The sequence below is a fragment of the Dama dama genome, chromosome 12, assembly GCF_033118175.1.
Source record: "Dama dama isolate Ldn47 chromosome 12, ASM3311817v1, whole genome shotgun sequence".
Taxonomy (NCBI): Eukaryota; Metazoa; Chordata; class Mammalia; order Artiodactyla; family Cervidae; genus Dama; species Dama dama.
Window position 1 is genome coordinate 56,958,757 of NC_083692.1, and position 27,078 is coordinate 56,985,834.

The following is a 27,078-nucleotide window of genomic DNA, read 5'->3' on the forward strand; positions in this document are numbered from 1 at the left end:
CTTCTCTAGCACAGGGACATGACACACGCCGAGGACACTTCTGCAGGAGCCCAAGCTCTCAAACCACAGTCCTCCTCTACGCAAGGGCTGAAAAGACACCATCGCAAACAACGAAGGTCCCATCTGGGTGCTTAACCTGGGTGCAGGGAGTCTCCGCCCCCATCCTCAGACCAGAAGGCAAAGAATGAATTAATTAAACACGGGCTGGGCTGACATAGGCCCCTGCTGCATGACCCCTGGCAGGTCACCGCCTCTGCAGACTCAAGTCACACACACGAGGGCAGGAGGGAGAGGCCACGTGAACCGGGGCCCAAGCCTGCCTTGCCTCCTCCCCCTTGAGCCCCCAGCACCTGTCCTCTGGCTGCGCCCAGCGATGGCCGTCTACAACCCAAGGAAGCACAGGTCAGAGAGCAGTTACTTTGGATGATTTCTTTTATTTTGCGTTTCATATATTATCCAGTTTCACATTCTCACAGGCTCAGCAATTACAACAGCCACCTCGTCTCCCAAGTCTGAAAACGGCAAGACGGCCGCGGCCGCGGCCAAAGGCGAAGCACTAATGTGCTCATGAAACAAAAAATTGCACAATTTTTCCTTCATTTTTCTTAAACTAATGGCTGACGCTAAGGCTCACTGCTGGAGAACGGAAACCCTTTTCTTCTTCATGCCTCAAATGAAAATGTTAAACTTATCTGACAAGGCGGACAAGGTCTCTTCAATAATTAATTGCACACACACACGAAAAAATCCTTTATGTTGCATAAATATTTTGTTACACAGGGTACAAAAATACTTTCACTTTTTTGGTTGGTTTCAAAGTTTGGAAAGAATGAGGAGCCATGGCAGGGGTGGGGTGTGCCGGGGAGAGGTAAGCAAAAGGGGCAGAGAAAGGATTTTCTTAATGGTTGTTGGCCCATCTGAGGAGGAGAAAACAGAGGACCCCGATTTGAAATGACCAGGAAAATGTTCTGTCTTGGCTGGGTGGTCCTTCCTGTTCAGCCTGGAAGTGAGTGGGGTGGTGGTGGTGGTGGTGGTGGGGTGCCAGCTGCCGGGCGGAACTGGCTGCGGGGCTTGGTCCTCACTGAAGCCGGGTGGTGCAGGGCAGGAGTGTGGGGAGAGGGACCTGGAATGATGAGCTGTTCGTGGCCAGGCCTTGTTGTCATGGTGACCCAATGTGAGAACAAACTGTACACTCACATATACACAAGTTTAAGTGTCTTAATTCATGCCGGAAAACGTGCAGAATTAAACGCCTCGTGTCTTTGAGGTGGGGCTACGGAAGCAGATTTGGACTGGAGGCCGGGCCTTGCTCAGTCCCCCAGGGAGGCCTCCCCACTGGGCCTGGGGGGTCCCAGCGAGAAGGCCCCTGAATCCAGCTGTGAGGCCTTGGAGTGGGGCTGCGGGACAGGGCAGGGCTGAAGAGGAAGAGAGGAAGGAAAACAGTCCACTGAGTCAGGCTTAAAATTCACAGTCTTTGGAGGGCAGCAGCAGCAGCTCTGCAGGGCCACCTGGGGACAGGGGGCGCTAAGGGCGGCTTCCTCCCCCCCGGGGCCTCGAGCTGTGGTGACAAGACCTGGAGGGAGGGGGGAGAGAGGGGGCGGTGAGCAGAGGGGGAGACTGGAGCAGGACCCAGGCCCACCCCCTTGCAAGGAGGCTGCCAGGTGGAGGGTAGGGGGTGGCAGGGTTGGGGGAGTGGGGAGAACCAGCCAGAGTGCCCCCGGTGCAAGCTCAGGTCGGGTGAGCACCAGCGAGCCCCCAGGACTTGGGCAGAGGAGCCGTGGCCCTGCAGGAGGCCGGGCTCTGGGAGGCTCTCTGTCCTGGTCTCAGAGCCAGCACTTACTGAAGAACTAACAGAACTGCCGATATTTCCATCCTGGCTGGGTGGTATCAGAGGAAGGGTACCAGCGCACCTGTAAGAGAAGCCAAGGTTAGGAGCTGGCCGAGCAGTCCCTTCGCTCAACGGGGGAGCCCGAGAAACATGGCCTTCCGTGCCCCTGTCCGAGTCCTGGCGCTGTCTCTGATGGCGGAGTCAGGCCACTTACTCACCGCTGGGTGTCAGTTTCCTCATCCCCAAAATGGGAGAGCGCCTTCTGACCTGCCTCTTCTACAGGATGGAGGTTCAAATGAGAGGATGGTCACAAAGGTGTTCCCGCTCCTCCACTGAGTCTGGCAGCAGTGGGAGGAGTCCTGGCAGCCGGCGGGGGGTGGGGGGCACGCGGGCCCCAGTCTGCCCATCCCCCTTCACCAGGAGAGTGTGGGACTCCTGACATCAAGGAAGGGGCCGAACACATTTTCTCTCAACTTCTTTGAGTCTCAGTGTCCTCACAGCTCCAGAACAGACATGATTAAGCCACAGGGTGTGACTGAACTTGAGTAAACTCCGGGAGACAGTGGAGGACAGGGAAGCCTGGTGTGTTGCAGTCCATGCGGCTGCAACAAGTCGGATGCCACTGAGCGACTGAACAACAACGAAGTCACAGGGTGTCCACAAGGATATAAGACAGAACATAAAACCTCGTTAGAAACCAAAGTCCGTGTGGTCTCCAAGGGGTAGGACTCCCAGATGTGAGTCCTGTCCTCGTAGGAGTCCAGGAAGTCACAGTCGTGACCCAGCTGATGCTTCCACACCCATCCACCACCCCTCCTGTCCCCTCCATCATTATTATTGTTTAGCCACTCAGTTGTGTCCAACTCTTGTGACCCAATGGACTACAGCCCACCAGGCCCCTCTGTCTATGGGATTTCCCAGGCAAGAATGCTGGAGTGGGTTCCCATTTCCTTCTCTAGGGGATCTTCCGCACCTGGGATTGAACCCACACGTGCTGCACCAGCAGGCGAGTTCTTTACCACTGCGCCACCAAGGAAGCCCATTCCCCTCCATTACAAGACTCCTAATTCTAGTGATTTGTAACCTACCAGCTGAGCCTGCCAGCAACCTCAACCCTGGACTTGCCAGAAGGCCCCACAGAGCAGTGGCCCCAAAGCAGGATTCCCAGAGACAGGCCAGGAAACGACACGTACGCCCTTCTCCGACGGCCGAGAGTCTGGATCGTGAGCTGTGCTGGGGGCCAAGCCAAGATCGCGAGGAGGCTGCCTGCCCCAGTCACAGACAGCACGTTTGCCCCTGCCTGCCTAGGAGGGTGGGGGCAGGGCAGCACAGGGCCCCGAGTCAGGGGTTGGGGGAGGAGAGCTCAGAGCAGGGAGCCAGGCTTCTCTTAGGAAAGAGAGGGATGGCTCAGGAGACCCCTTGGGGAGGAAACTGAGTAGCAGCTGCGCACAGAAACAATCTTCATGAAACTGGACAGTCGGGCCCAGCACCCACTTGGCTGCCAAAGTCCCCGCCGCCGTAAGCAGAGAAGACATCAAGCAACGCCAGGCTACCTGGCGGCTGAGAACTTGCTCCTGTGCCCCCTCAGAATTCCAGGTGCTGTTCTGTACAGCTCAAGACCACCCCGTGCTCAGTAGGAAGTTGGCGCTGGTTCCTCTGAGGTGCCAGGACACTCGGCACATGGCACAACTGGGTCCAAGGCCACCTGCCCAAGGCCAGAAGGACACTCTGGGCTCCAAGGATGGGGCACCGCTGCTGCCAGAACACGGCTGACCCTGACCTGCCAGGACCACCTGGATTAGGACCCACATCACATGGACAGGGTCAAGAGCCTCGTGGAGGCATCCAGTCTCAGAGGCCACCTTATTTTCTCTCCTGTCTTTTAAACATCTGGAAGCACTTCCCTCCCTTCCTGGCTGACAGCTGAGTGGGAGGAAGCCTCTCCTCCCCTTTGCTAAGCTGTGGGCTGCCCTCCCAGCTGGAAGCCCAGCTGGACACCAGAGCTCATTCCCCAAGAGGGACGACGAGGAAACCAGCACCGCTGCCACAGGACAAGCCTGCAGCCAGTCCAGCTCGGGGAAGCCCTAGTGGGCCCAGACCACCACCCTTCACCCAACCTCCGGCTGGAGCAGCCCCTCATCAAGGAAGCGCAAGGCAGGCTGAGTGCCCTGCAGGGCTGGAGCTGGGAGAGCGTCAGATGAGAGTAGGAGGGACCCTGGAGGCCTCCAACCCAGCCTCCTCCCACAGCGGTTGCTGAGGGGCCCCTGCAGCAAGCCTGTCTCATCCGGCCCATCCCTCTTCACTAGGTGCTGCGCCCTGCACTCCAGAGCCTGAGATAGCCGCTGCCTCCTTGGGGAGGAAGTAGAGGAAAGCCCTCATTTCTGAGCTCGGGATGGCCATGCCACTGAAGTAGACAAAATGTCCTTGAAGCGCTGTGCTTCCACTTTTCTCAGATGCCTGGGAGAGGCTGGTGGTCCAGGTCCCTCAAGAAGCACGGTCCATTCCAGCCCCAGCTCAGGCTCAGGGGTCACGGCCAGCTCAGCAGGGAGCGAGAGGCCAGTCCCCTCTCAAGTCCTCCAGTCATTCAGAGGGGGCTTGGGAGTCCTAAGTGGCCATCCCACAGGGACAGGCCATGGGCATCCAGAATGCCTACAGCTCCAAGAGGAGCAGCAACCAAACAAAGGAATTGGGGGCACACACTCAGTCCTCCCCCAAACCTGGGACTGACGGAGAAGATACACCAAAAGGTGGGCGAATGGATGAATCCACATGAGAAGAAATAGGAACAGCCAACAGATACAGGAGCCTCGCTCATCACAAAGTCAATTTTGGGACTTCCCTGGTGGTCCAGTGGTTAAGACTCCAAGCTCCCTCTGCAGGGGGCATGGGTTCGATCCCTGGTTGGGGAGCTAAGATCCCGCATGCCACGTGGTGCAGTCAAATTCAACAGTATCCAGTCTTACTTAACCCAGACTGGCAGGTCTACACTTTGACCTTGTGATAGTTCTAGGAAATTTATGATAAGGAAAACAAGCAGGACAGGTGCCCAGAGAGGTGTGAACAAGGGCGTCCATGGCAGCACAGCCTATCAGCGCAAAAAGAAAAAGTGTAAACAGCCTCAGCCTCAGTTGCCTGCCATCTACAGTGAGCTAGACACACTTACATGATGGCAGGACAGCCAGAATGTAGATCTACACTTACTGACATGGAAGCATGTCCCGATATTTTAGTTCTAAAATGATTAAATACATAATTTGTGTGAAAGGTTCATACCCATGGATTTACTTACACTCCTGTGTCCAACCACCTACCAAGTCTAAGGACTAAAAGTGCTGATATTTTGGGGAGCAGCAAAGGGAAAAGAGAAAAAGCCCTATCTATTTCTCCTCATGAATGCAGACCTCTAACAGCTTAATGCTTAGGCACCTGGCACATGCCAGATGCTGTTCTTAGAGGTTTTCACACACTAAGTGCATTTAATCCTCAGAAAAGCCCTCTGAAGATGATGCTATTATCATCTCCATTATACAGATAAGAAAAGAGAGGCAGGGGGGTTTGTGTAACTCATCAGTAAGTGATTGAGCCAGTATAAGGGGGTTGGAGAGAAGGGCCACAGTGAAAGATCCATATCCTTAGGTTGAAATGGAAAAAGAAGTCCAGGTTGGGAGGGCCCTGGTATGCATGGGGACACGCAGAACCCTGCTTCTAGGCCAACATCTATCTTCATGTGCCCGACGCTAGCGTGCACCTGCCACCCAAAGCCTCTGAAAGGAGATGTTTCTATCAAGATGATCAGAAGGTCCAACAAGACAGCCTCACTCATGCCAATACAGATTCAGGCCTGAACCATCTAGCTCGTCCCCTTTCTTCCTGCAGGTCTTGTCCTCACAACTACACGAGGACCCCGTTCAGTTTCGCTCAGGCTGAACTGCTGGCAGAGGGCAGGAGGTCAGGATGTACATGTTGGGGTAAGAATGGAGGGACCAGTGTTCATCCCCTTTTGTCTATAGGCTGCTGCCGCCTCTCCAAATCACCTCCTTACCCCGGGGAAGAAAAATGCAGGCTACTGATCCTCCGAGTTCAGAATAACCTCCTTAGTGTCCACTTCCTTCATGTTGGCATTTGCAACCTCCACCTCTGGGGCAGCACCATCGGGGGAAGGGGGGCAGGGAGGGGGCTCTTGGAAGTTAAGAGAAAGTGCTACTACTTAGAAAATGCTTTTAGGGACTTCCCTGGTGGTCCAGTGGTTAAGAATCCGCCTCCTGATGCAGGGGACATGGGTTCGATCCCTGACTGGGGAACTAAGATCTGACATGCTGTGGGGCAACTAAGCCCACAAGCCACAAACCACAGGGCCAGCCTAAGGGCTCTGGAGACCCCATGTACCGCAATGCAGACCCAATGCAGCCAGGAAGGGAGAGGGGAAGGAAGAAAATGCTTTCAGGCCTTTTACTGCATTTGGTCCTGACACTGTGTGTTACTGTCAAGGACACGGCTGTGCAGAGAACTCAGGTAGCGGGACCCGGACTAGTCACCACCTGATCCAATCACTTCAGGCTGCCTCCTGAAAAAAGCCACCATCCTGCGAGGTGGCCTTCACCCCACTCCCAGGGGGCCAAGGTAATAGGAGCTCAGGCACAACGAGTCCTCTAGCCTCAGAGGTGACCGGGGGGAATCAGACAGTAATGACATTAAATGTGTGCTGAGTTGCTCAGTCATGTCCAGCTCTTTGTCACCCCATGGACTGTGGCCCGCCAGGTTCCTCTGTTCATGGAATTCTCTAGGCAAGAATACTGGAGTGGGTAGCCATTCCCTTCTCCAGGGAATCCTCCTGGCCCAGGGATCGAACCAAGGTCTCCTGCATTGCAGGCAGATTCTCTACCACCTGAGCCAGCAGGAATGTTAAATAATAACCATCAGCACTCCCTCTATGCTTACAGGCTACCAACCATCCTATAAAGGAGCTAAGACTATCATTTCACAAAGAAATGAAGACACAGGGAGGTCAAGAAAATTGCACAAGGTCACAGAGGTGTTGAAAGAGAGACAGGGCTTAGACAGAGGCAGCCACGGGGTATGGGGAGGGAGGGAGCAGGCTGGAAAGGCAGACGAGAGGCAGGCACACAGTCCTGCTGCACAGAAGCTTAGGAACAGGAACAGCACACCACTCCCAGCCAGCTGGGGGCACCACCCTAAAAAGGGCAGCGATGTCGCTCCTGAATAATCCGACATTCTGACTGTCCTGGCTCCCAGACTCTGCCTCATGTGGTCATGGCCTAGCATCTCAGAGCGGACAGGGGCAGAAGCTCTCCACCCAATCTGGTCCTGCCCCCTCGTTTTGCAGATTGAGGACCACATGGAGGCCCAGAGGTGAAGTCACCTGCTGAAGATCAGGTGGCCAACTAGTGGCAAAGCTGGGATCAGAGGTCTCGAGGGGCCCCTGCAGTTAACACCCCCCCACCCCACTGCTTGGTGGGGAGCACCATCCACCTTCTGCACTCCGCCAGGTCACAGAGGACTATCTTCACTCACGGCTCTGTGCCCACCACAGTGCTGGTCTGCGGTCAATCCCCAAACAGTGCCCAGGAGAGGAAGAGCCTTGCCACCTCCCGGCCTAGATCAATTTTCCAGTGTCTGTCAGCTTCCAGTTTCTGCAAACCCTCCATCCTGGCTTCTCATATCCTTGAACCGCTCATCTCCTTCCACTGCCCCAGTCAAGTGACCTGTGTTCCCCACCTCTCAACAGCCAAGCTGCTCTTCCCGAGCCTCAGCTTGCTCACCTCGCTGATGAGCGGCCCAGGTGCGCTCACCATGCACCCCAGCTCTCCTGTCTCTGCGGCACTGAGGCACGACTGAGGGCTGACCACCTGGCTTGGTACCGGCGTGGCACTGGGCAAGCATAGAGCCCTCCTAGCCCAGCTGTACCCCCCACGCCCAGAAGCGCTGGCTGCATCTTCCGCCCAGCCTGGAGAGTGTCCAGGCTCGGTGAACACGAGCAAATGACCAACGGGCACCTCAGAGGTTCCAGGTGCAATTCTAGCCCCTCACATATCTTAACATTTAATTTTCACAACAACCTGAGGCAGATAACACTATTCTTAATTTCCAGATGAGTAAGAAAAAACAAAAACATCCAGACAAATCTTTCAGAGCTTTCTGGAGTTCATGAAGTTCATGGAGGCAGAGGCGAGTCTTCTGGGCCCGGGGACCACACTCTATCACCACAGACACAATGGGCATAGCCTGCCCACAGGTGTCTAGTGGACCCATGGCAGCTCTCACACTCCGTGTCAGCAGTGTAGCCTGAATGTGGCCTCACAGCTTATCCTCTCCTCCCCCTGTCACATCCCAAACCCCAAAGGTACTGTCAAGCAAGCAGCAGTGCTGTGACAGCTCTGGGGAGCTGGGCGGTCCATGGCCAGGTAGGAATGGAGCCTGGCCAGCTCAGAGCCTGCCTTCTCCCCCATCCTGCTTGTCCCATCCAGGCTTACCTGAGCATGCAGGGCGGCGGCAGCAGCAGTGGCGGCTGGGTAGGTGAACGCAGTATGTGAGATGGCTGGGGTCAGCTCCGTAGTGTACAGAGGGTAGGGGGCCCAGGCCTCTGGGGATGCGGGGATCAGAGCAGCCCCCATCAGGTCATCTGCAGCAGAGACAAGAGCCCCCATCATCAGAATGCTGGCTCCCCCTTGCACCACCCCATTCCGAGTAGAGAAGGGTACCCAATGCTATCGTTGAACATGAGGTTCCCTTCTCAGCTCCCCAAAAGGACCCCTAGACTCTAGGAAAGAAACCATAGTAACTTGACCAGGCTTAGCAAGCATCCTGTCTGCTTCAAGAAGCCCTTAGATGGGCTCGTCTCAACCAAGAGGATCAAAGCGGGCTGCGAGGAAGCTGGGCAGAACCAACAGCTCAGGAGCTCAGGCTAAAGTGCAGCAAAGGCTGTGGGGGTGGAAGGAAGCCTGGGATCCACAGGCATGGGTAACGGTGGGTGCAAGAAGCTCCTGGAAAAGGGGGTGAGCATCCACTCCCCCTCAGGGGTGCCTTCTGCATGCAACTTCATCCACAAAGGCCCCCAGCTCTGCCAGGTAGAAGGCAGCAGACGGCCGCTGAGTGCCACTCACAGGGGTCCCGTGCGATGAAGTGTGCTCCAAGGGCAGGGTGAGCATTGGTGGGATTTGGTGTAGCCATTAGCTTGTTCTTGGCCATCTTGGTGTTGGCTTTGGCAAACTCTAGCCTCAGGGTCTGCGGGTTCTCAGGATCAAAGCGAATACCCTGTGAGAAGAGGAAGAAGGGAGAGGCTTTACTCTGTGGGACCCAGACTGTCCACTGTAGCCCCCATGATCTATCCTGAAAGACTCAGCCACACAGGCCAAGACAGAGGACACGCTGGTTGGGCCTTGTGAGGAGTGGTGTTTGGCACAGATGGTAAAGCCAGAGATTCTGCCCCAGGAAGGCTGGGGATGATACATCTGAGGGCCCTTTCCTTAGGTGTGGAGTGGAAGAAGGTTTGCGGAAGACACAACAGAAATCCCGCTGTCTAGAAGTCTGTGGGTTGGAGAAAGGCCTGTTCTCCATCTACTCACATTCAATGCGTTCTTGGCTGCTTCTGCTCCTGCCCGGCTGTCAAAGATCACAAAACCAACAGGCTAGTAGGAAAAAGAGAGAATACCCTTGCATCTCTCCCAACACTCCATCTCCCCCTCAAGCAAACAAAACAAATATATATATATATATATATATATATATCCTCCTGATATTCAATAGGAAGAACAGTGAAAGGTTCTTGGGCACCAAAACTCTCCCACCCAGGTACCCCTTTCTGGGAAATGATGCCAATAGAGCATTACCCCACTGCATGGAACATCACCCGCTCTTTTGCTGTTGCTGTTTAACGCAGGCAGGTAATTTAGTGTTACTGTTTTGCCCAGCAAGGAACGGAACACTGATGTATCAAGAGCATGGGAAGGATCCAGGTTCAATCAAGGGGCAACAGGTTCAAAACTTTTCCAACTTCATTCTGCCAAGGTTCAGTCCAGACCACAAACGGCCCCTAAGACTCTGGGCCCCAGAACGCCTGGCACTAGAAGCCAGGGCACAGCCACCAGCTCCATGGTCCTCAGCCTCCAGCCCCACTATAGTTTCTCAAGGGCCAGAGAGTGGGGACCAGGAGCTGACCGGTAAGGAGAGGGAACCTGTCTACTTTTTCATCCTTTTACAAAGGAGGCTACTTTTTCATCAGCCCAGGAGAGCACCAGGATGACAGGGGGCAGGTATCAGCTGCTAGATGCTTCAAGACTGAGGACAAGAGAACTGGCTTAGGTTCAAGCTCAGCAGTCGGTCAGGGCTGGGAGGAAGAAAAATCTTGGAGAGAAATTACCTGTCTTGATGTGAGCTTTATCAGGGACCCTTCATACCCCTGCAGAGAGAGGTGATCATTAACAGGGAAGGTCAGACGCCTCTGTTGTGCTACCCCAGCCACCCTGCAGCCCCACCTTTCCCCAGCTCACTCTCTCCTCCCGCCCAAAGGCGACCCACCCAGACCTCCACCCCCTGCTGAGCGCCCTCAGCCCTCATCACACAGCCTAGCACAAGGGGTGTGCATCACGCGGCTGCATTCATCCTTTTGTGCAGGAATTCCCCTTTGCTCCATTGGCCTGTCATCCGGAAGCTCAGACCTCCCCTCTTTTTCTTATCCGAAAATGGAAAATGCCACACTGAATCTCAAAGATTCCTTATATGGCAAAGTCTACTGAGGTTCTACTGTCTCCACTTTACAGATGAGAAAACAGAGGCTCAGAGGGGCTCAGCAAATGACAACAAGCCACATGTGAGTCAGCCGAACCAGGGCAGAGAGCCAGGTCTGCGATCCCAGCTTCTAATAGTTCTCCTGCCCAGCTCGGGTCTGGACTCATTCCTGATACTTCTCCTCCATCCGAGGCTCTGCCCATGGGTGGCTGGGTCCAGACTCACTTTGAATGGCCTGAAGAGCAGGTAGAGTTCTCTGGGTTTAATATCCACAGGGAGCCCACTGACGAACAGTGTCCGGACCTGGGGAAGAGACCACGGTGGTGAGGACCAGGCTTACAGGAGAACAAGGATGACGCCTCCTCCTTCAGGAAACGAACTGGAATCCTTCCAGGGTTTGAAGGAAGAATTCAGGATTTCCTGAGCCTCCTTTAGAGGCTGAGGCAAACAAGCACCCAGAGTTTGACAGCATTTAATCTTTCAGAATCCTTTCTGGACCCTCCCCTCTCTCTGGATTCATCCTGCAGGCGTCACAACAAGCACGAGCCAAGCACCTCTGTACAGACTGTCCCCTGCCAACAGCCCCAAGGACAGCCCTGTTTAACGAGAGCACAGACCAAGGACCCCTCTGAGCCTTGAAGAAAGCTATGGTCTCTGACCTCCAAGAAAAGCACAGGTAGAAACATACATATTTTTCAGAAGATGCCACGGACCCCTGGGGGAGACAGCCTCTGTCTGGTTTGATGGGGAGGCAAAGTAGTAAACTCCATGCCCTAGAGTGACTTCATCAAAGGGCCCAGCATTTTCACATCCATCTCTTCCTGCTTTCTAAGCCAGATGTAGGCTCTTCAGTGGCCGGGTATGTGTTGTGTTCTTGCTTCTCTGCCCAGCTCTCTGTAGGGTGCTGGTACTAAATGTTTACTGAATAAGGAACTTAGGAAAGGAATCAGAGATGGAACAATGATGCTGGACTTTGAAGAATGAGTAGGATCTTGCCAGCTTCTAGTGAGGCAGAGGATGGTGTAAGTTTCAAGCCTTGCCCTCAACAAAGTTACAAGCTGTAGGTGAAGCTGGGTCTCAACACCAGGTGCCCATCTCGTGACTCAGGTTTGGCAAACCTGACCTCCTGAACGGTGGGTCAGGAGAGGACTGGCGGGAAAACCTTCTTAATTCACCTCTGCTGGTTAAATGCAGCCAGCAAGATCAGATCAGCCAATAATTATTACAAGGGAAGGAGATTTTCCAGAGTGTAGATCCATTAAAAGCATTTTAAAACTGTGCTTTCCTGAGTAATGAAAAATCCGAAAGAGGAGAGCTTCCCAATACACTTGACTCCTGTTTTGTTTTTGGCTGCAGAGCTTTCGGGACCTTAGTTTCCTGATCAGGGATCGAACCCTTGCCCTCAGTAGTGAAATCTCATGAGTTCTAACCGTTGGACTGCCAGGGAATTCCCTCAACTCCTGTTGCAAGTCGCATCGCATACCATGAATCCAAAAGTAAGTCTTCAACTCATCACTGACAAGTAAGAACAAGTTTACATGCCTGATGGCTCAGATGGTAAAGAATCTGCCTGCAATGCAGGTCTGAGACCTGAGTTTGATCCCTGGGTCAGGAAGATCCTCTGGAGAAGGAAATGGCAACCCGCTCCAGTATTCTTGCCTGGGAAATCCCACAGACAGAGAAGCCTGTCAGGCTACAGTCCATGGGGTTGCAAAGAGTAGGACACAGCTGGCAGGGGATTCTGCTGGAGTTCTGTTCCAGAAACATCTGGGAGAGACCAGACAGCCCAGGCTCCAGGAGGGTTCAACCGAGCTCCTGGACTCCAGAGGGCAGCTGTCCTCGACACCCCTCTGCCCTGTGATGAAAGGCCTCTCATTTACATGTAAACCCCCAAACAGAAATGTCTCTCTCAGGTCACGCAGCTTGTTTTTTTAAAGGCAGAAGGACTCAAAACCCAGGTCTCCCTCCCAACTGCTCACCCAGACTGGTAGAGACGATGCTTGCTCTGGGGTGCCGGACTGGAAGCCCAGCCTACCCCAGAGAATGGACTCAAAGTGCACAAGCCAGTCGGGGCCCCGTTCCCTCCTCCCAGGATGATGGGATGGACTTTGGGTCAAAGACACAGAACCAGAGCTGCCTCGCAGCAGAAACCTCTGCCTCAGTCCTCCCCAGGGGCCACCCATCTCACCCCGGCTAATTTTAAATCCTTCCTCCAATGGCTCCTTTCTGGCCAGACTTCCCCAGAGGCCCCCTAAAATAGAAAGTTCTCAGCACAAAGTTTCCTGCTTGAGGAAGCAGACGGGAGTAAGTATGGGGGATCTTTCCCTCATTCCCAGCTCAGACCCTGGTTTCCAGCCTTCTCTGGGCTACATGACTCTTTTCTTCTGCTTCTCATCTTTTAGGTTCTAGAGGCTACAATACAGGTCCCATCCTGTCCTGGGCCATCATCCCTTAGAAAGCAAGCCAAGGTCAAAGCCGTGATGGGTTAGGTGGTGGGCCCCCATCTGCCAGGTCACAGACCCTTTGCTGGGAGGCTAATCTGCATGCTCTCCTTGGTTCTTATTTGACCCTGGACACCCCAGCAAATAACGTGCCCTCTGTCTGTCCCCTTCGGCAGACATGGAAACTGAGGCCCCACAAAGGGCTCATGAAAGTTTGGAGCAGAGCTGGGTAAGACCCAGGAAACCCTGATTCAGCCATCCGTGCCATTCATCTGGCTGTGGGGAAGAGGGAGCCGCGGCTGGGCAGCCTCGTTAGCCCCAAGGATGGGTCAGGTGCTGCCATGCATCTTCCAGTAGCCAGGCCCTTCCCTCAGCCTGTTTAGGATGACGGCAATGTTTCAGTGACAGAAAGCATGAGCTTAGCAGACTGGCCGGTCACATGTCGAGATGACAGAGTTTCCGGTGCCCACCGCTGTGCTGCTCCAACTGCGTCAGGGCCTGCCCCAGCCCACTGACCCTAGGTCCCCAACAAAGACCCACAGAGACCCGCTGCTTGGCAGCCGCTCGTGCTGCCCCACAGCCCGCCCCTTCCTCATTCCTTAACTAAAGGGCATCCACCCTTCAGATCCCTCAATTTCCTCACCCCACTTTCCTTCAAGTCTTATGAAGGCCCTTAAAGACCCCCTGGTCTTTTACTGGTCCTACCAGTCTGCATTCACCTGGACTCCAAAACCCATAGACAGGAGACAAGTCTCAAAACTTTCCTATCCTTCATGGTGTCTAGAGCCAGGCTCAACACCTCAGACCTCCCCCATCTCTACACCCCTCGGTCCCTCCAAAGGGACTCAGCCACAGATGAATGTGGCCGAGCATAGCAGAGTGATGCCATAAATGGGAAAGGCTTTAGTTAGCAAGACCAGGTTTGCATCCCAGCTTTATGCTTGGCTTGGCGAAGCTGCTGAATCGCTCCAAATCTCAGTTTCCTTATCTGCGCAACACGGATATCATCTACCTTCCAAGATGACAAGCACACTTCATTTACTCTATGCCCAGCATACAGGAGAGGCCCAACAACATGCTTGTTCACTTAGGGCTCGGGTAATCTTGGCATTTACCTGCACAAAAACCTCACCTGTCAGGTACCGCAGGCCATTCAGTTATAAGCCTAAGGAGGCTGGGGGGGCTTCCCTGGTGGCTCAGTGATAAAGAATCCATTTATCAATGCAGGAGACGCGGATACGATCCCTAGGTCCAGAAAATCCCCTGCAGGAGGAAATGGCAACCCACTCCAGTATTCTTGCCTGGAGAATCCCATGGACAGAGGAGCCTGGCAAGCTACAGTCCATAGGGTCACAAAAGAGAAGGAAAAGACTGAGCAACTCAACAACAGTGAGGCTGGATCAGGTCCAGATCAGACTGGGGCTAGGAACGTACGGGAGACAACCTTAGGCAGTCGCTGGATTCTTTAGTGCTCCTCTTCCCCAGGGAGCTCATATCCAAGGTGGGAGACACTGAAGATCAGCTAGTTCAACAAGCTCATTTTACAGATGACAAAACTGAGGCTCAGAATAGGAAGCTGACAAGGCAATCTAATGGCACCGTCAGGATCCTTAGGTTTGGCAGGGACAGACACATGCAGTTACTTCTGTAAGGTCAGGTCAACAGTCCTGGGTCTCAGGCCAGCATTGGTGACCACTGCTCCATGCAAATCACTAGTGCCAGCCTCACGACAATCGGACACAACATTCAGCAGAGAGTCAAGCACGGACAAGGAGTCAGGGACCAACTGCCATTGATACAAGATGGAAAGATTAACCAAAGAACCCATGGCCCATTCCACAAAGCTTGCCAGGTGGCTCAGATGGTACAAGAATCCGCCTGCAAAGCAGGAGACCTGGGTTCAATTGGGAAGATCCCCTGGAGGAGGGCGAGGGAACCCACTCCAGTATTCCTGCCTGGAGAATCCCATGGACAGAGGAGTCTGGAGGGCTACAGTCCATGGGGTCACAAAGAGTCTGAGACGACTGAGTGACCAACACTTTCAACACAAAAAATGTTTTAGGGTAATTGGAGGAAGTATAAGGGGTTGCTCACACAATCCCAGGCTGCTGGAAGGCACCAGCCTTGTTTAACCTGGGCCCTTCTCCTTCCATACACTCTCTCTCCAAAAGCATTCACACAAGCCAAGAGAACACCTCTCTTGCCACGAAACATGGAAAGCAACCACGGTCCTGTTGAAACGGTCACTTTCATGGCATGTACCAGCAGATCATGCTGGACCACAGCCTCATCCTTGGCACAGTTAGAAGGCAAGTTTAGAACAGGGCGGAGAAGGTAGTGATTGGGGAGGGGTAGAGAAAAGACAGGGAATCCTTTGCAATCCCCTGGTGGCCTAGTGGTGAGGACTTGGCACCTTTACTGCTGTGGGCCAGGATTTAGTTCCCTGTAGGGAACTAAAGATCCCACAACCTTCGTGGCTCAGCCAAAAAAAGAAACAATGAGCAATCTTTCGAGGCCAGTGAAAGAAGACACATGTTGAGGAACCTGCTGGAAGCATCAAATTCAACACAGACCAGGAATGTGGCCAGAGAGGTGTCCCCACACAGGACCATCACAGACATGGTGTACGGCCTTCATGATGGTCAGAAGCAGACTCACTCACTGGAGGCCCCAGCCAGCACTGGGCCTGTGTAAGGCAACAGGCTGACCTTCAGCACAACGGTGTCCCCAGGCAGCATGGCATGAGGCTCCTGAGGCTGCTGATTCAAGCAAGCCCTGCTGCCCATCCTTCCCTCAGGCTGCCGGGAGCCAGGGCATCCAGCCCACAGGCTATCACTGGTGGGCAGACTTCCTGGGGCTGGCTCGGTCTTCCCTGGGTGGTCCTGGGCCCTTTTCCTCCAGCTAGAGCCAGACCTCGGGTGCATGGAGCTCCCAACGACCTCTGGCCTGCTCCTCCCTCCTCCCATGCTCTGGGGAGGGGTGGAGGAAGGCACAGGAAGTGGGGGCCTCCACCCTCAGCCTTACTTCTTTTTTTTAGTATTTATTCATCGTTATCTTGGCTGCACTGGGTCTTAGCTGGCGGCGTGCAGGATCTTCATTTCCTCACTCGGGATTTTCTTTGTGGGGGGGCCCAGACTCTCCAGTTGTGGTGCGTGGCCTCCAGAGTGCCCAGGCTCGGTAGCTGTGACACGCAGGCTTAGATCCTCTGAAGCCTGTGGGATCTTAGTCCCCCAGTCAGGGATTGAACCCGCGTCCCCTACATTCCAAGGTGGATTCTTAACCATTGACCACCAGGGAATTCCCCCTCAGCCTTTTTCTTTTAAGAACTGTGCTGGGTCGCTGTTACATGCATGGGCTTTCTCTAGTCGCAGCAAGTGGGGTCTACGCTCTAGTTGCAGTGCACAGGCTTCCCATTGCAGTGGTTTCTCCTGCTGTGGAGCGTCGGCTCTAGGGTGCACAGGCTTCAGTGGTTGTGGTACGTGACTTAGTTGCTCTGTGGCATGTGCAATCTTCCCGGATCAGGGATCGAACCTGTGTCCCCTGCCTGAGCAGGAGGATTCTTATCCCCTGGACTACCAGGGAGCCCTATCAGACTTATTTTGAGGCACACACAGGGCCCAGACCACATGGGGCTGGAGGGGGGGGGGGGGGCCTTGCAGGAGGAAAGCCAGAGGAAAGCCCCCCATGTGGGATAGGATGGGGGCGTGGGGTCCGCAAGGCTACTCCCCGAAGTCATCCTGGCCTAGGTGGGGGAACCCCACACTCAGTCAGCCCAGGCCGGGGCCTGGCTGCTCCACCTTCATTCACAGCATAAACACTCAGCTTCCCAGGTAAGTGCAGCAGAGGGATACTGTGGCTGAGGATAGGCTCTATATGTACCAGTTTCTTTTGTTGAGTCTCAGCTGTAGCATGCAGGTTCCTCTCTAGTTTCAGTCTGCGGGCTTAGTTGCCTCACAGCATGTGGGATGTTAGTTCCCTGACCAGGGATTGAACGCGCATTCCCTGCTTTGGAAGGCAGATTCTTAACCACTGGACCACCAAGGAGGTCCCCGCCAGCTTTTACAAGAGATGAAAGGGGTAAACACTGCTGACATAACAGTCGTTCATCCTTGGATATTAACTTATCCTTTAACTCCAAAAGACAAGACAGCCTCCTTCCAAACCCCAGTCTTGTACTGTCTGATACAGCACCCTGGACTCTGGGGACCCCCTGTTTGGGGCCCAGATCTTTGTCCAGAAAGGATGCTGAGGTAGAAAATACCAGGGCCACCCCCATCCTTCCCCCACTCCCAAATAAATCCCAGTAATCCACCAGGAACACTACTCACTGGAAGAGAACTCATGAACCCCTGCCTTCTAGGCAAATCTCTGCCTCACAAGGCTAGGAAACTTGACTCTGGGCAATAGAAACATCACACCAAAGAGATGAAAAACGCTCTTTGAAAACTGATTCCTTGTAGCAATCTTTTACCAACTCTGAGAGTTAGAATCCAGTCCGGAAAAGGAACTGTTTCAACTGTCCACTCCATCAAAACATCTTGCTAGCTTTGAACCCTGCCTGCTTGCTGCTTAGCACAGGGAGCCCTCCTGGTGTCATCTGGATGGAAAACACCACATACAGAAGCGGGTGGGGGAGGAGGGAAATCCAAACAGGGGAAAAACAAGCCTCTCGTAAGCCCCTCCCACATCCTTCCCCAGCTCCCAGCCCTCTCCAGCAACCAAAATGCAGAATATCTGAGCTAGAAGAAACCTTATTTTTAGCTGAGGTCCAGGGAGTTGCTCCAAGTCACCGAGCACGTCAGAAGTACCCCAGTGTCCCTGGGTGCCCAGCTCACAAGTCAAGGCTCTTTGGCAGACCTTGATCTCACACCTCCAACCCACTCAGAGCCCAGTGGGGGTCAGCCTTAGGTGTCCAGAACAAGTGGCCTTCAGCATCTGAGCTAGGAGGGCAGAGGGATGACTGGGGGAGCACAGAGGTTCCTCTGGAGGATCCATGGTTAGTCTTAAACAGCGAGTTATATAGGGAAATCAAAGGAAAGACTGCCAGCTCTCAGTGACTGAGTGGGAGCAGCCTTGTGCAGTGGGGAAGGAGCTAGGAGTAAAGCAGGGCCCCCTCACAGCCTCAGGAAGACCCGAGTCCAACCAGAAGCCCAGGACACCTCATTCCAGCATCTCACTACCGCCCCTACCAGCCAGATCACGGGAGTTTATGAGCTTCAGACTGCATTATATAAAGCTTGCAGTTTTCCTGCTGCAAACGTCCACTGCCCATCATCACGTCCAGGTCAGCTCTGGCTTCTCCAAGGGGAAAAGAACCTTTGAGAACCAAGACACAGGACTCAGGCTCAGCTTCCTGTTCGGCCAACAGAGCTGACACGGAAACAAAAGAAAAAGTGCCTCCAGCCAACTATCAAAGAGCCTGATTGAAGTCCCAGCCCTGCGGCCAGGGAAGTGGCTTCAAGGCCTTCACCACTGCCTCAGCAATAGAGAGGAAGGGTGGGCTAGACTCAGGGCCCTTCATGCTCTGACCTTCTAAGAAACCAGGGAAGGGGAGAATGTGATGGAGTCTCCGAGTGATGCTCGGGCACTGTCCTCCATGGGCTCAGGGCTCCTACGCCTTCCTTTTTGCCCACAAGATGGCAAGGAAAGCAGGAAAGAAGTGGACAGAGGTTGAGAGGGTGAGAAAGCAGGATGCCGGAAGCCAGGCCCTGGGGGTTTCAGAGGGGTCTCTCTGCTGGGGCAATATTGCAGCTGCCAAATGGAAACCTCAGAGCAGGCACCGTACCCCTGCAGAGATCTCAGGGGCCTGGGCCTTTTCTGCTGTATACGTGTATCGGGGGTGGGGTGGGGCTTGGTTCTGCCTGCGTCCTGTGCTTAGCCTTGGCACTGGTAGGTCACTCTTTCCCCTCCCAAGGGAAATAAGTCCCTCTCAGTGGGGCCACTTGACGAGAGGTGGATGGAATGTGGTGACATGGCCCGCAGACCCAGGACTTATAAGGGCTGAACAAGGACACGGGGAAAAGAGCAAGCAGATACAGCCAGACAGAAGAGCAAACAGATACAAACACACACGCTCCCAGAACCCCGGGGCCTCCCGTGTCCTCCAAGGAGCTCAGGGCTGCTCAGCTCCCAGCTAGGACGCTGCCCAGCTTCCCTCCAGCCATCCCCACCAAGGACACCTCCAAGTCACCACAGTCCGACCTGGTGGGGAGAAGTCCAAGCTTGGGAGCTGTTCCACAGCACTGTGCCTTCCTCTGACAATTCCGGCCCCAAATCACACGAATCAGGGCCTGGCTCTAAGGCCCTACCTTGGGCAGCACTTTGTAATTTCCACTTCTTTCACACCTACCATGGGAGTGTGAGCCTGAAGGGCCTCTGATGTAACAGGCAGAGTGAGAGGCCCATTTTACAGATGAGGAAACCAGCTCAGGAATTAGGTGCCTGGCCAGCCATTGGCCGAGCTGGGGGTCAACTCCAAGTTGCCTGGGAAGTTAGGGCGGGAGGAACTAAGACGGCCCAAATAAAGCTTTGGACCTTATAGTCCAAGCTATTTCTAGCCCCAAGAATGGAAGGCTCCTCATCGTGGGAACACACCTGGTCACAGCTGCTGCGAGCCCTGCTCTGCACCTCATTAGGGAACCCAACCAAGCAGCATGAACTGTGCTATGCAGACTCTGTGCTCCCAGGCTGGCTGGAGGCAGGGGCCGGGCCTGCTTTCCATCTGGTTCCAGACAGAGCCAGAGGACCATGCTTTCAGAGGCAACTCAGAAAGACAGGCTCACAGGGCCTCCAGCACCAAGCTTCCGGGCATGGCTCCCTTCACCCCCTGTGCCATCCACCCACCCTGTCCCTCTTACTGCTGTGTGCTCAGCCAATACCCGTCTACTGCCTGACCCTGCAGCTGGCAAAGGTTGCAGGTATCACCACTGCTACACACCACCCCACAGATTCAAGGAGTTGTCCTAGGGGAATCCCATGCCCTTCCCCTAGCTCCAAAATCAGTACCTCCAACCCTTAAACCATGTAACGTTAATCCACTGAACGCAGGACACCATGCATCTGAACACAGAGCGCTGAGTCCTTCACATCGGTACCCCACCTGACTGAGGCAGACGAAGTCTGATGAGTTTCCTAAAGGGATGCTCCTGTCGGGAGAGGGTCTCTGTTCAGGGATGGAAACGTTTCTAGAACCTGTATTCTAGTTCGGAGCTGCCCTTTCTTCGACACAGTAGGACCCCTCTATCCTAAGTCGTGCCCATATATAGCTACAGCTACACATCAGATCAGGGACCAGTCTGGGTGGAAGTTCTTCACAGCTGTGATAGCAACAAAAGTTCCACAAACTGGTTTCAGGTCCTATTCCAAAAACTTCTCCAGATCTTTCCTAATTAAAATGCCAAACTCCAAACACACAAACAAACAAACCACTCACTTGGGAAGAGGGAGGGTGGCCAACCACATAAGAGGAGGCAGAGACGCCAGGACACTCAGCTTGGCATGGTTCAGGTCAGGCCCTGTCCTTTCTCCTTGAGGGCGTTACCTTGGTCAGAACTATACAGGTAGCCGTGATGATTTGACAGTCCACGGCCTGTCCTCAGTCAGCTCTAAATGGCTGTAAATGACTGATGGGCCAAGACAGACCCTCCGACTACACCCAGCCCCTGCTGTACTCTGGAGGCACCCAACATGGATGGATCCACCAGCAGACTCTTCAGGAATGGAGGACTCAACGATCCTGCCACCCATCTAGCCTTGACACATCTCACGGGTAAACTTATTCTTCCCATCCAAGGATGGAATAGGGAAAGAAGCTGACAGCGTGGAGGCCATGCTGGTCCCTGGGCAGGCAGTAGACAGGGTTCGGCACAGGAAGCTCTGTGGGCTGTCTCCAGTTCCCATCTCACAGAAGCGTGGTTTCTGAAGTATAGGAGATGGGCTCTGCCTCAGGTCCTCACACTGCGCCTGGGGTGTGAGGTCCCCTCTGAGGCAGCCAGGGTCAGGGGATGGCAGAGAACTGACACGTTACCAAATGTTGCTGCTAACCAAAATCAATGGCTGAGCAGAGGCTGGGGGCCACCAGGTGCGGCCAGAACCCAACACTCTAGTTGAGCTCTTGGTAACCCGAGATGGATGGCCTTGGACCAGGAGCTCAGCCCTCAGGGCAGGTGGGAGGACTCCTCTTCTCTACCTCTAGGACTCTCTGGAGAACCAGTGTGATAAATGGGTGGAGATAAAGCAAGCTGAGTACTGAAAATTGATACTTTCAAACTGTGGTGCTGGAGAAGACTCCTGAGAGTCCCTTGGACAGCAAGGAGATCAAACCAGTCAATCCTAAAGGAAATCAACCGTGAATATTCATTGGAAGGACTGATGCTGAAGCTGAAGTGCCAATACTTTGACCACCTGATGCAAAGAGCCAACTCATTGGAAAAAGACCCTGATGTCAGGAAAGACTGATGGCAGGAGAAGAAGGAGACGACAGAGGATGAGATGGTTGGATGGCATCACCAACTCAACAAACATGAGTTTGAGCAAAGTCCGGGAGATAGTGAAGGACAGGAAAGCCTGGCATGCTGCAGTCCATGGGGTCACAGAGTTGGACACAGCTTAGTGACTAAACAACAACAACAACAAACGGGTAGAGAGCATAAGAGCAGAACAAAACATCGCACGGTTCATATCCTGTCTCCAGTTGCAGTACTGGCCAGCCTCCTCTGCCCTGCTCCACCCCAGAAATGGAGATGAGAAATCAGAATGTCCAAACATTGAATGATACTTAGAAGCTAGTTCTTACTGGGGCGAACCAGTCAGGCTGGCCACTTACAGGGAAAGAGAAGATAAGGAGACCCAAAAGAAAGGTAAGAGAAAGGCCTCCCAAATGAAAAGCAGTCACTTTAGAGTTACTTGAAGTACCCCCCTCTTTTTTTTTTAAGATGCCCAAAGCAACAGGGAATCAAGGGGTTGGGAGGTGAAGGCGGTCAGCCCCAGCACAGGCTACAAGGGGGATGTACTGTCTGTAAAGAATTCACCTGATCTGGTTTTTATCACCACACAATAACAATTCTAAACATCATCTGTGATAAACTGCTCCTCCTGCAGGGACTGACAGCTCCCACCACCCAGTCTCAGGATGCAACCAACTCAAAGAGAACTAATCTGGAGCCAGCCCTGGGCTTCTATTTGGGACCCTGTAATCACCTAAAGCTCAGCCCTAAAGAGCCTGAGATGCAGATCCTCTCCCCTCTCCACCCTCAAGCCTCATCCAAACCCCCAACATAAAACAGAAGAGCCAGCAGAGTGTGTTAAGAGCAAACTCTGGGTTCAAACCCCAACTCAACCATTTACGAGCTACATGAAAGCTATTTAACCTGTGTCTCAGCTTCCTCATTTATAATGTGGTAATAAAATAAGTACGTCACAGTGCTGTTATGAGAGTGAAATGAGTTAAAATGGTCAAATGTTCAAAACAACACCTGTTATAAAGACTAGGATATGGGTTCACAGTACTGCAAATAGTTCAGTCTCTCCATTAGGTTATCTGAACAGAGGAGACACATCCCAGCAATCCCCAGGGCAGAGGGGAGTCTGATCTACCAGAACCTGTCTGGATTGACCTGCTTGGGTCCTGTTTCCAGGTAAAAGCCCAGAAGCATAGATGTTTCCCTCTCCTTATCCCCTAGAAAGTCTTCAGACAGAGCACCAAGATGTCCCAGATCCTGGCAAATACTTTTGATGGCAGAAAAAAGAAAGGGGGCAGTGCCCAAACCACACACTGGACCCTAAAATTCCTTCACTCATTTGAGAGCTAACATTGACCTATCCTGCCAGAGGCTAGGGACCAAGCTGGTTCTTAAGAGACCCCTAGGGGACACACGATGGACACTGGGGTACCAGACCTGCAGGAAGCAATTTTGACCCAACTTTAGTGGATGCAAAAGACAAAAATGGGGATGAAGAACATGGAGGGGCCAAGACTCAAGTCAAGCTGTAGCTCCCTTAGCCACCATTAACCCTGCCTTTCTGTAACCACTGAGCTGGCTTAAAACTTTTTTAACTTTTAGAAAATCGAACCTCACCCCTACCCCAAGATTCCAAATATCCCCCTCCTCATAGGGGGCCCTCAATGAATAATTACTGTAACTTAATACTACCTTGTATTATGAAAGTGAAGTCTCTGTTTTCAAAATAGAATATACTTTCAAACCAAATATATGTTTCCCCAGAAACACTGTAACTATCCAGCCACCCCTCAAGAATCATTAAGCCAAAACAATGCTTGGGTCTGGGTCTGGGCAGCATCAGAGGCAAGCCCAACCTGAGCTGGGTTCTTGTGCAGTGGTATATCCTCACCTGGAGCTCAGGCACCAGCCAAGACACACCCGGGGGAGAGTATAGCCTTGAAATTGAAAGGTACACTTGATTTTCTAACACATCTCCTTCCCAAGTGACAGAAAAATGCCGATTTCCTCCCAAGCCTGCATGATCTCAGGCTGTTCATATTGTGGCCCCCAGCATCACTTCAACATAGCAAATTCCCCATAGTCACCCAAACAAGTCATGAGGTTCCACAGCCCACCCCTATTTTTATATGCGCTATTCCCTCTTCTCAGAATGCCTCTACCATCCCTCCAGGTCTAACAACCACCTGCTCAGCCACATCGTCTTTGCTTTCCTAGGTTTGCTTTAGCTAATCTCCAATAGCCAACTGGGAAGAGCCAGCCTAGGTCAGCCATGAGAGGAACCACCTCTGCTAAGGTGGATTTCCCCAATGGTGGCTCTTGGGGGTTGCAAAACTGCCTACCTAGGGGGCATCTAAGCTGAAGAAAATGTGTCCTGTTCCTTCTCAAACCACTGATCTAAGATGGAACCCTGGCTGAACAGTTTTTGGCCGGAGAAAAGGGGCCGACTCTCGTGCTTACATGACCAGAGCAGATGTGGGGCTCCAAGAGACCACTGTGGCCCTTGGTTTTAGACCTCTGTAGTAACAAGAACTCATGCTCCCTACCCTCCTCAGCACCAACTGCACTGATTCCCTGAAGCACTGCAGGGCTGTAGCCCACCTCTGCTCACAAGGAGAGAAATTCTACTTCTTGAGGGTTCTGCCCTCTCTCTCAGAAAAGCTAGTTAGAAAAAAGTGACCAGTACCTCAAATGATTTCTCCAAGATTTTAGACTGGCCACATGGTTCACCCTTCCCACTTCAAAGGGGTGGGTCTGAGGGTCTCAGGCAGGGTAAAATCCTTGCTGAAGTCAACTCTCCAGCAGAAGTGGTTCTGGGTCCATGTCCAGCTTCACAGGAGATAGACAATTTCAGTAGAGACCACACACACACAGCAACCCTGTCACCCTCCCCCATCTCTCAGGGAGACTCTGAACAACCAGGTAAGGTCAGGATGGGGTCCTCAAAGCCAAGAGCTTGTCAGCATCAAAGTCCAAGACAGACAAGGCCTTCAGAAGCCAAAAGAACACCAGCCCACACCACACTCGTGGACAGATGTCAGACCCTCTGGTGTAGTGAAGGGTTGCATATTCCGCCTTTCCTTCCCCACAGAAAGCGAGATCTAGACCTAGATTCTCAAGATGTCATGCCATTGGTGGACTGGGGCTGGCACCAGGCCTCTGAATTGCTAAGCGTGGGAGCTAGCCCTGTGACCCTCCCTCCACCCCTCCCACAGTGAGGAGCCCAGCCCAGCCCGGCCACCGCCGCCATTCTGCACCAAACCTATAGCACGGAGACCGGCACCACTGGAGGGGAGGCAGGCAGCATCGCCAACCCCCACCATAGGCTCTGCGGTTTCTCTCCGAGACCAAAGGGAAGGGAGCTCAGGGTGGATAACTGGCCCTTGGTTTCCTGGGCAAGAGCATGCCGGACATGGCAGGAAGGGTCTCCTGGCCCTAGAGTGACACAGCAGAGGCCCTTCTAGAGAGAGAAAAAGCAACGAAGCCTGCCTCCTATCCACACCAGTTTTGTCTCCGCCGGCCAAGCTTCTGGTCTCCATTCAATGATAGCCTTAAGGCTATATTCACACACCCACCCCTCCACCCCGTATAGACACACCCTCCCGGGTTTTGCCACATCCAATTAACCACCCAGCTGCTGGTGATTCCACGAAGCCTTCGGACACCCTCCTCCTAGCACGTGGCCGGTGAACATTCCTTGTAGAATCCCACCGGGGCCAGCTTTGGGGTCCTGGCTTGGCTGCGAGGGCAAAATTCGACAGAGGAGAACCCGGGACTGAGAGTCTTTAGGCATCTCCTTCTCAAATCAGTCAGTTGACATCTTTGCCAAACCCCAGGCCCTCGGGCCGTGAAGAAAGCCCGTCTATCCCGCCATGAGTACAACTCTAGTGAACCAAGGTGCCGCGCAGCCGGCCCAGGCCTCCAAGGTCACGAGCAGGGGTCAGGGGGGAAAGTGCAAGGGAGTGAGCGTGCCGCCCGCCCGCCCGCCCGCCGTGCTAATCGCGCTCAGTTTCTCTCAGCCGAGGCGGGAGTCCCGGCCATGCGGGAGGAGCGCCTCGGAAGAGGACAGCGAGCCGGGCGGAGTGTGGAGAACGAGGGACGCGCCGGCAGCGGGCGCGGGGCGGACGCGGCGCAGCTCGCCCACCGCGGGACGCATGGACGGCGGCAGGCGCGCTGCCCGCCCCTAGCCCGGGAGGGCGGGGAGACAATGCCCGCCCGGCGGGGTAGTCCAGGCCGCACGCCCCCGCCCGCCGGACACGGGCTGCTCCTCCCCGGCCGAAGGGCAGCGGCGGGAAGGCGCCGGGAGCCGCTGCCAGACCGCGCGGGGGGCCGCGCGCGCCCCGTCCCCCGCCCCCCTCCGCGTGCGCTTCACCGGGCCGCTCCCGGGGGCGCAGACCCACCTCCTCCTCCAGGGCGCCGCCGGAGCCCGCGCCGGTGCCCGCGCCGGTGCTGTGCTCGCCGTCCGGCTTCAGGTTGCTCATGGTGCGGGGGGTGGGGTGGGGCGGGGGTGGCGAGGGGAAGGGAGCGCCGAGGGGTAGCGCGGCGCCCGGCCCCGGCGAGGAGGTGGGGAGGGGCGCGGTGAGCAGTGCGCTCCGGGGGTGCGGGGCGGGGTGGCGGTGAGAGGGGCAGCCGCCGCGTCGGGTTGGGGGGTCACATCAAGTTTGGCGGGTGCGGGAGGCGGGGAGGGGGTGCGGCGTGGGGAGGCACCGGGAACCGGAGCGGAGCCGGAGCGGCCGCCGCCTCCGCCTTTTCAATGCGACCGGCGAGTGCGCCCGCGGCGGCGGCGGCGGCGGGGTGGGGGGCGGGCGCCGGGGGAGGGGGCGGGCGCCGGGAGGCGCGGGGGGCGGGGGCCGGGGGCCGGAACCGGCCTCAGCTGGGGCCCGGCCAGCCCCCTCCCCCGCCCTCGCCGCGGTCTCCGAGGGAACGCACAGCCAATCCCCGCCGCGCGCTGCGGGCTCGCCCCGGCCCGGGCTGCGGCGCGCCAGTCTCCGGCGGGGCTTTCCCCCTCTCTCCCGCGTCCTTTCTCTCCCTCTCCCTTTCCCCGTTCCCGTCTCCACCACGAGTTTTTAAACTTGGATGAACTCACCCAGCGAACTTTCTTAAAGGGACCGCGCGCACCGCGCCGTCCCAGCCCGCCGGAGGTGGGGCTGGGTGCCCAGCGCCCCGCGCTCCCTCGTTCCCTCGTCATCTTCACCCCGGCGGCCCCACGCGAGGGGGCGCCCGAGGCGGGACTCCAGAGTCGTCGGCTTCAGGAAGGAGTCTCCGCTTTGAACTCTGACCTGGGGTTATGGGTGTCCGGCGCGCTTTCACCGCCCCCCCCCCCGACCCCCCATCTATCCATCCAGCCCCCGTCCGCCGTCTCCTTCTTCCCTCCCAGCGTCGGACCTGTGGAGGGCCAGGTTCTGGGGCTCAGCGCCAAGGCGGGGCTGATACCTGGGCTTCGGCCCGGGCTAGGCGCAGTCTGCTGCGTGACCTTGAGGAAATCACTTCCCCTCTCTGGCCTCAGGCTGCCAACCCAGAGGGTGGGACTTAGCTCTCAAACTCCCCTCCCGCCGGCAGCCACAGACTAGGACTCTGGGCTGGGAGAAAAGTCTCGGGGATCCAA

At 54.8% G+C, this 27,078-nt stretch overlaps 1 protein-coding gene across 3 annotated transcripts; it reads right to left on the reverse strand.

The window, feature by feature from the left end:
* Positions 1–735: 735 nt before the first annotated feature.
* Positions 736–26,709, reverse strand: RBPMS2 (RNA binding protein, mRNA processing factor 2). 3 transcript variants are annotated; one of them, XM_061157361.1, is made up of 8 exons: positions 26,560–26,709; positions 10,799–10,876; positions 10,206–10,244; positions 9,412–9,474; positions 8,950–9,100; positions 8,320–8,468; positions 1,841–1,910; positions 736–1,573 (listed from the first exon to the last, which is right to left on the reverse strand). In XM_061157361.1, exons 1-7 carry the CDS (start codon positions 26,659–26,661, stop codon positions 1,848–1,850), a joined length of 645 nt encoding a protein of 214 aa, XP_061013344.1. In that variant the 5' UTR covers positions 26,662–26,709; the 3' UTR covers positions 736–1,573; positions 1,841–1,847. The 3 variants fall into 3 exon arrangements, with proteins under 3 accessions (XP_061013344.1, XP_061013345.1, XP_061013346.1); XM_061157362.1 differs by having other exon boundaries at positions 736–1,415; positions 26,560–26,707; XM_061157363.1 differs by lacking the exon at positions 26,560–26,709 and adding an exon at positions 25,874–26,235.
* Positions 26,710–27,078: the final 369 nt, after the last annotated feature.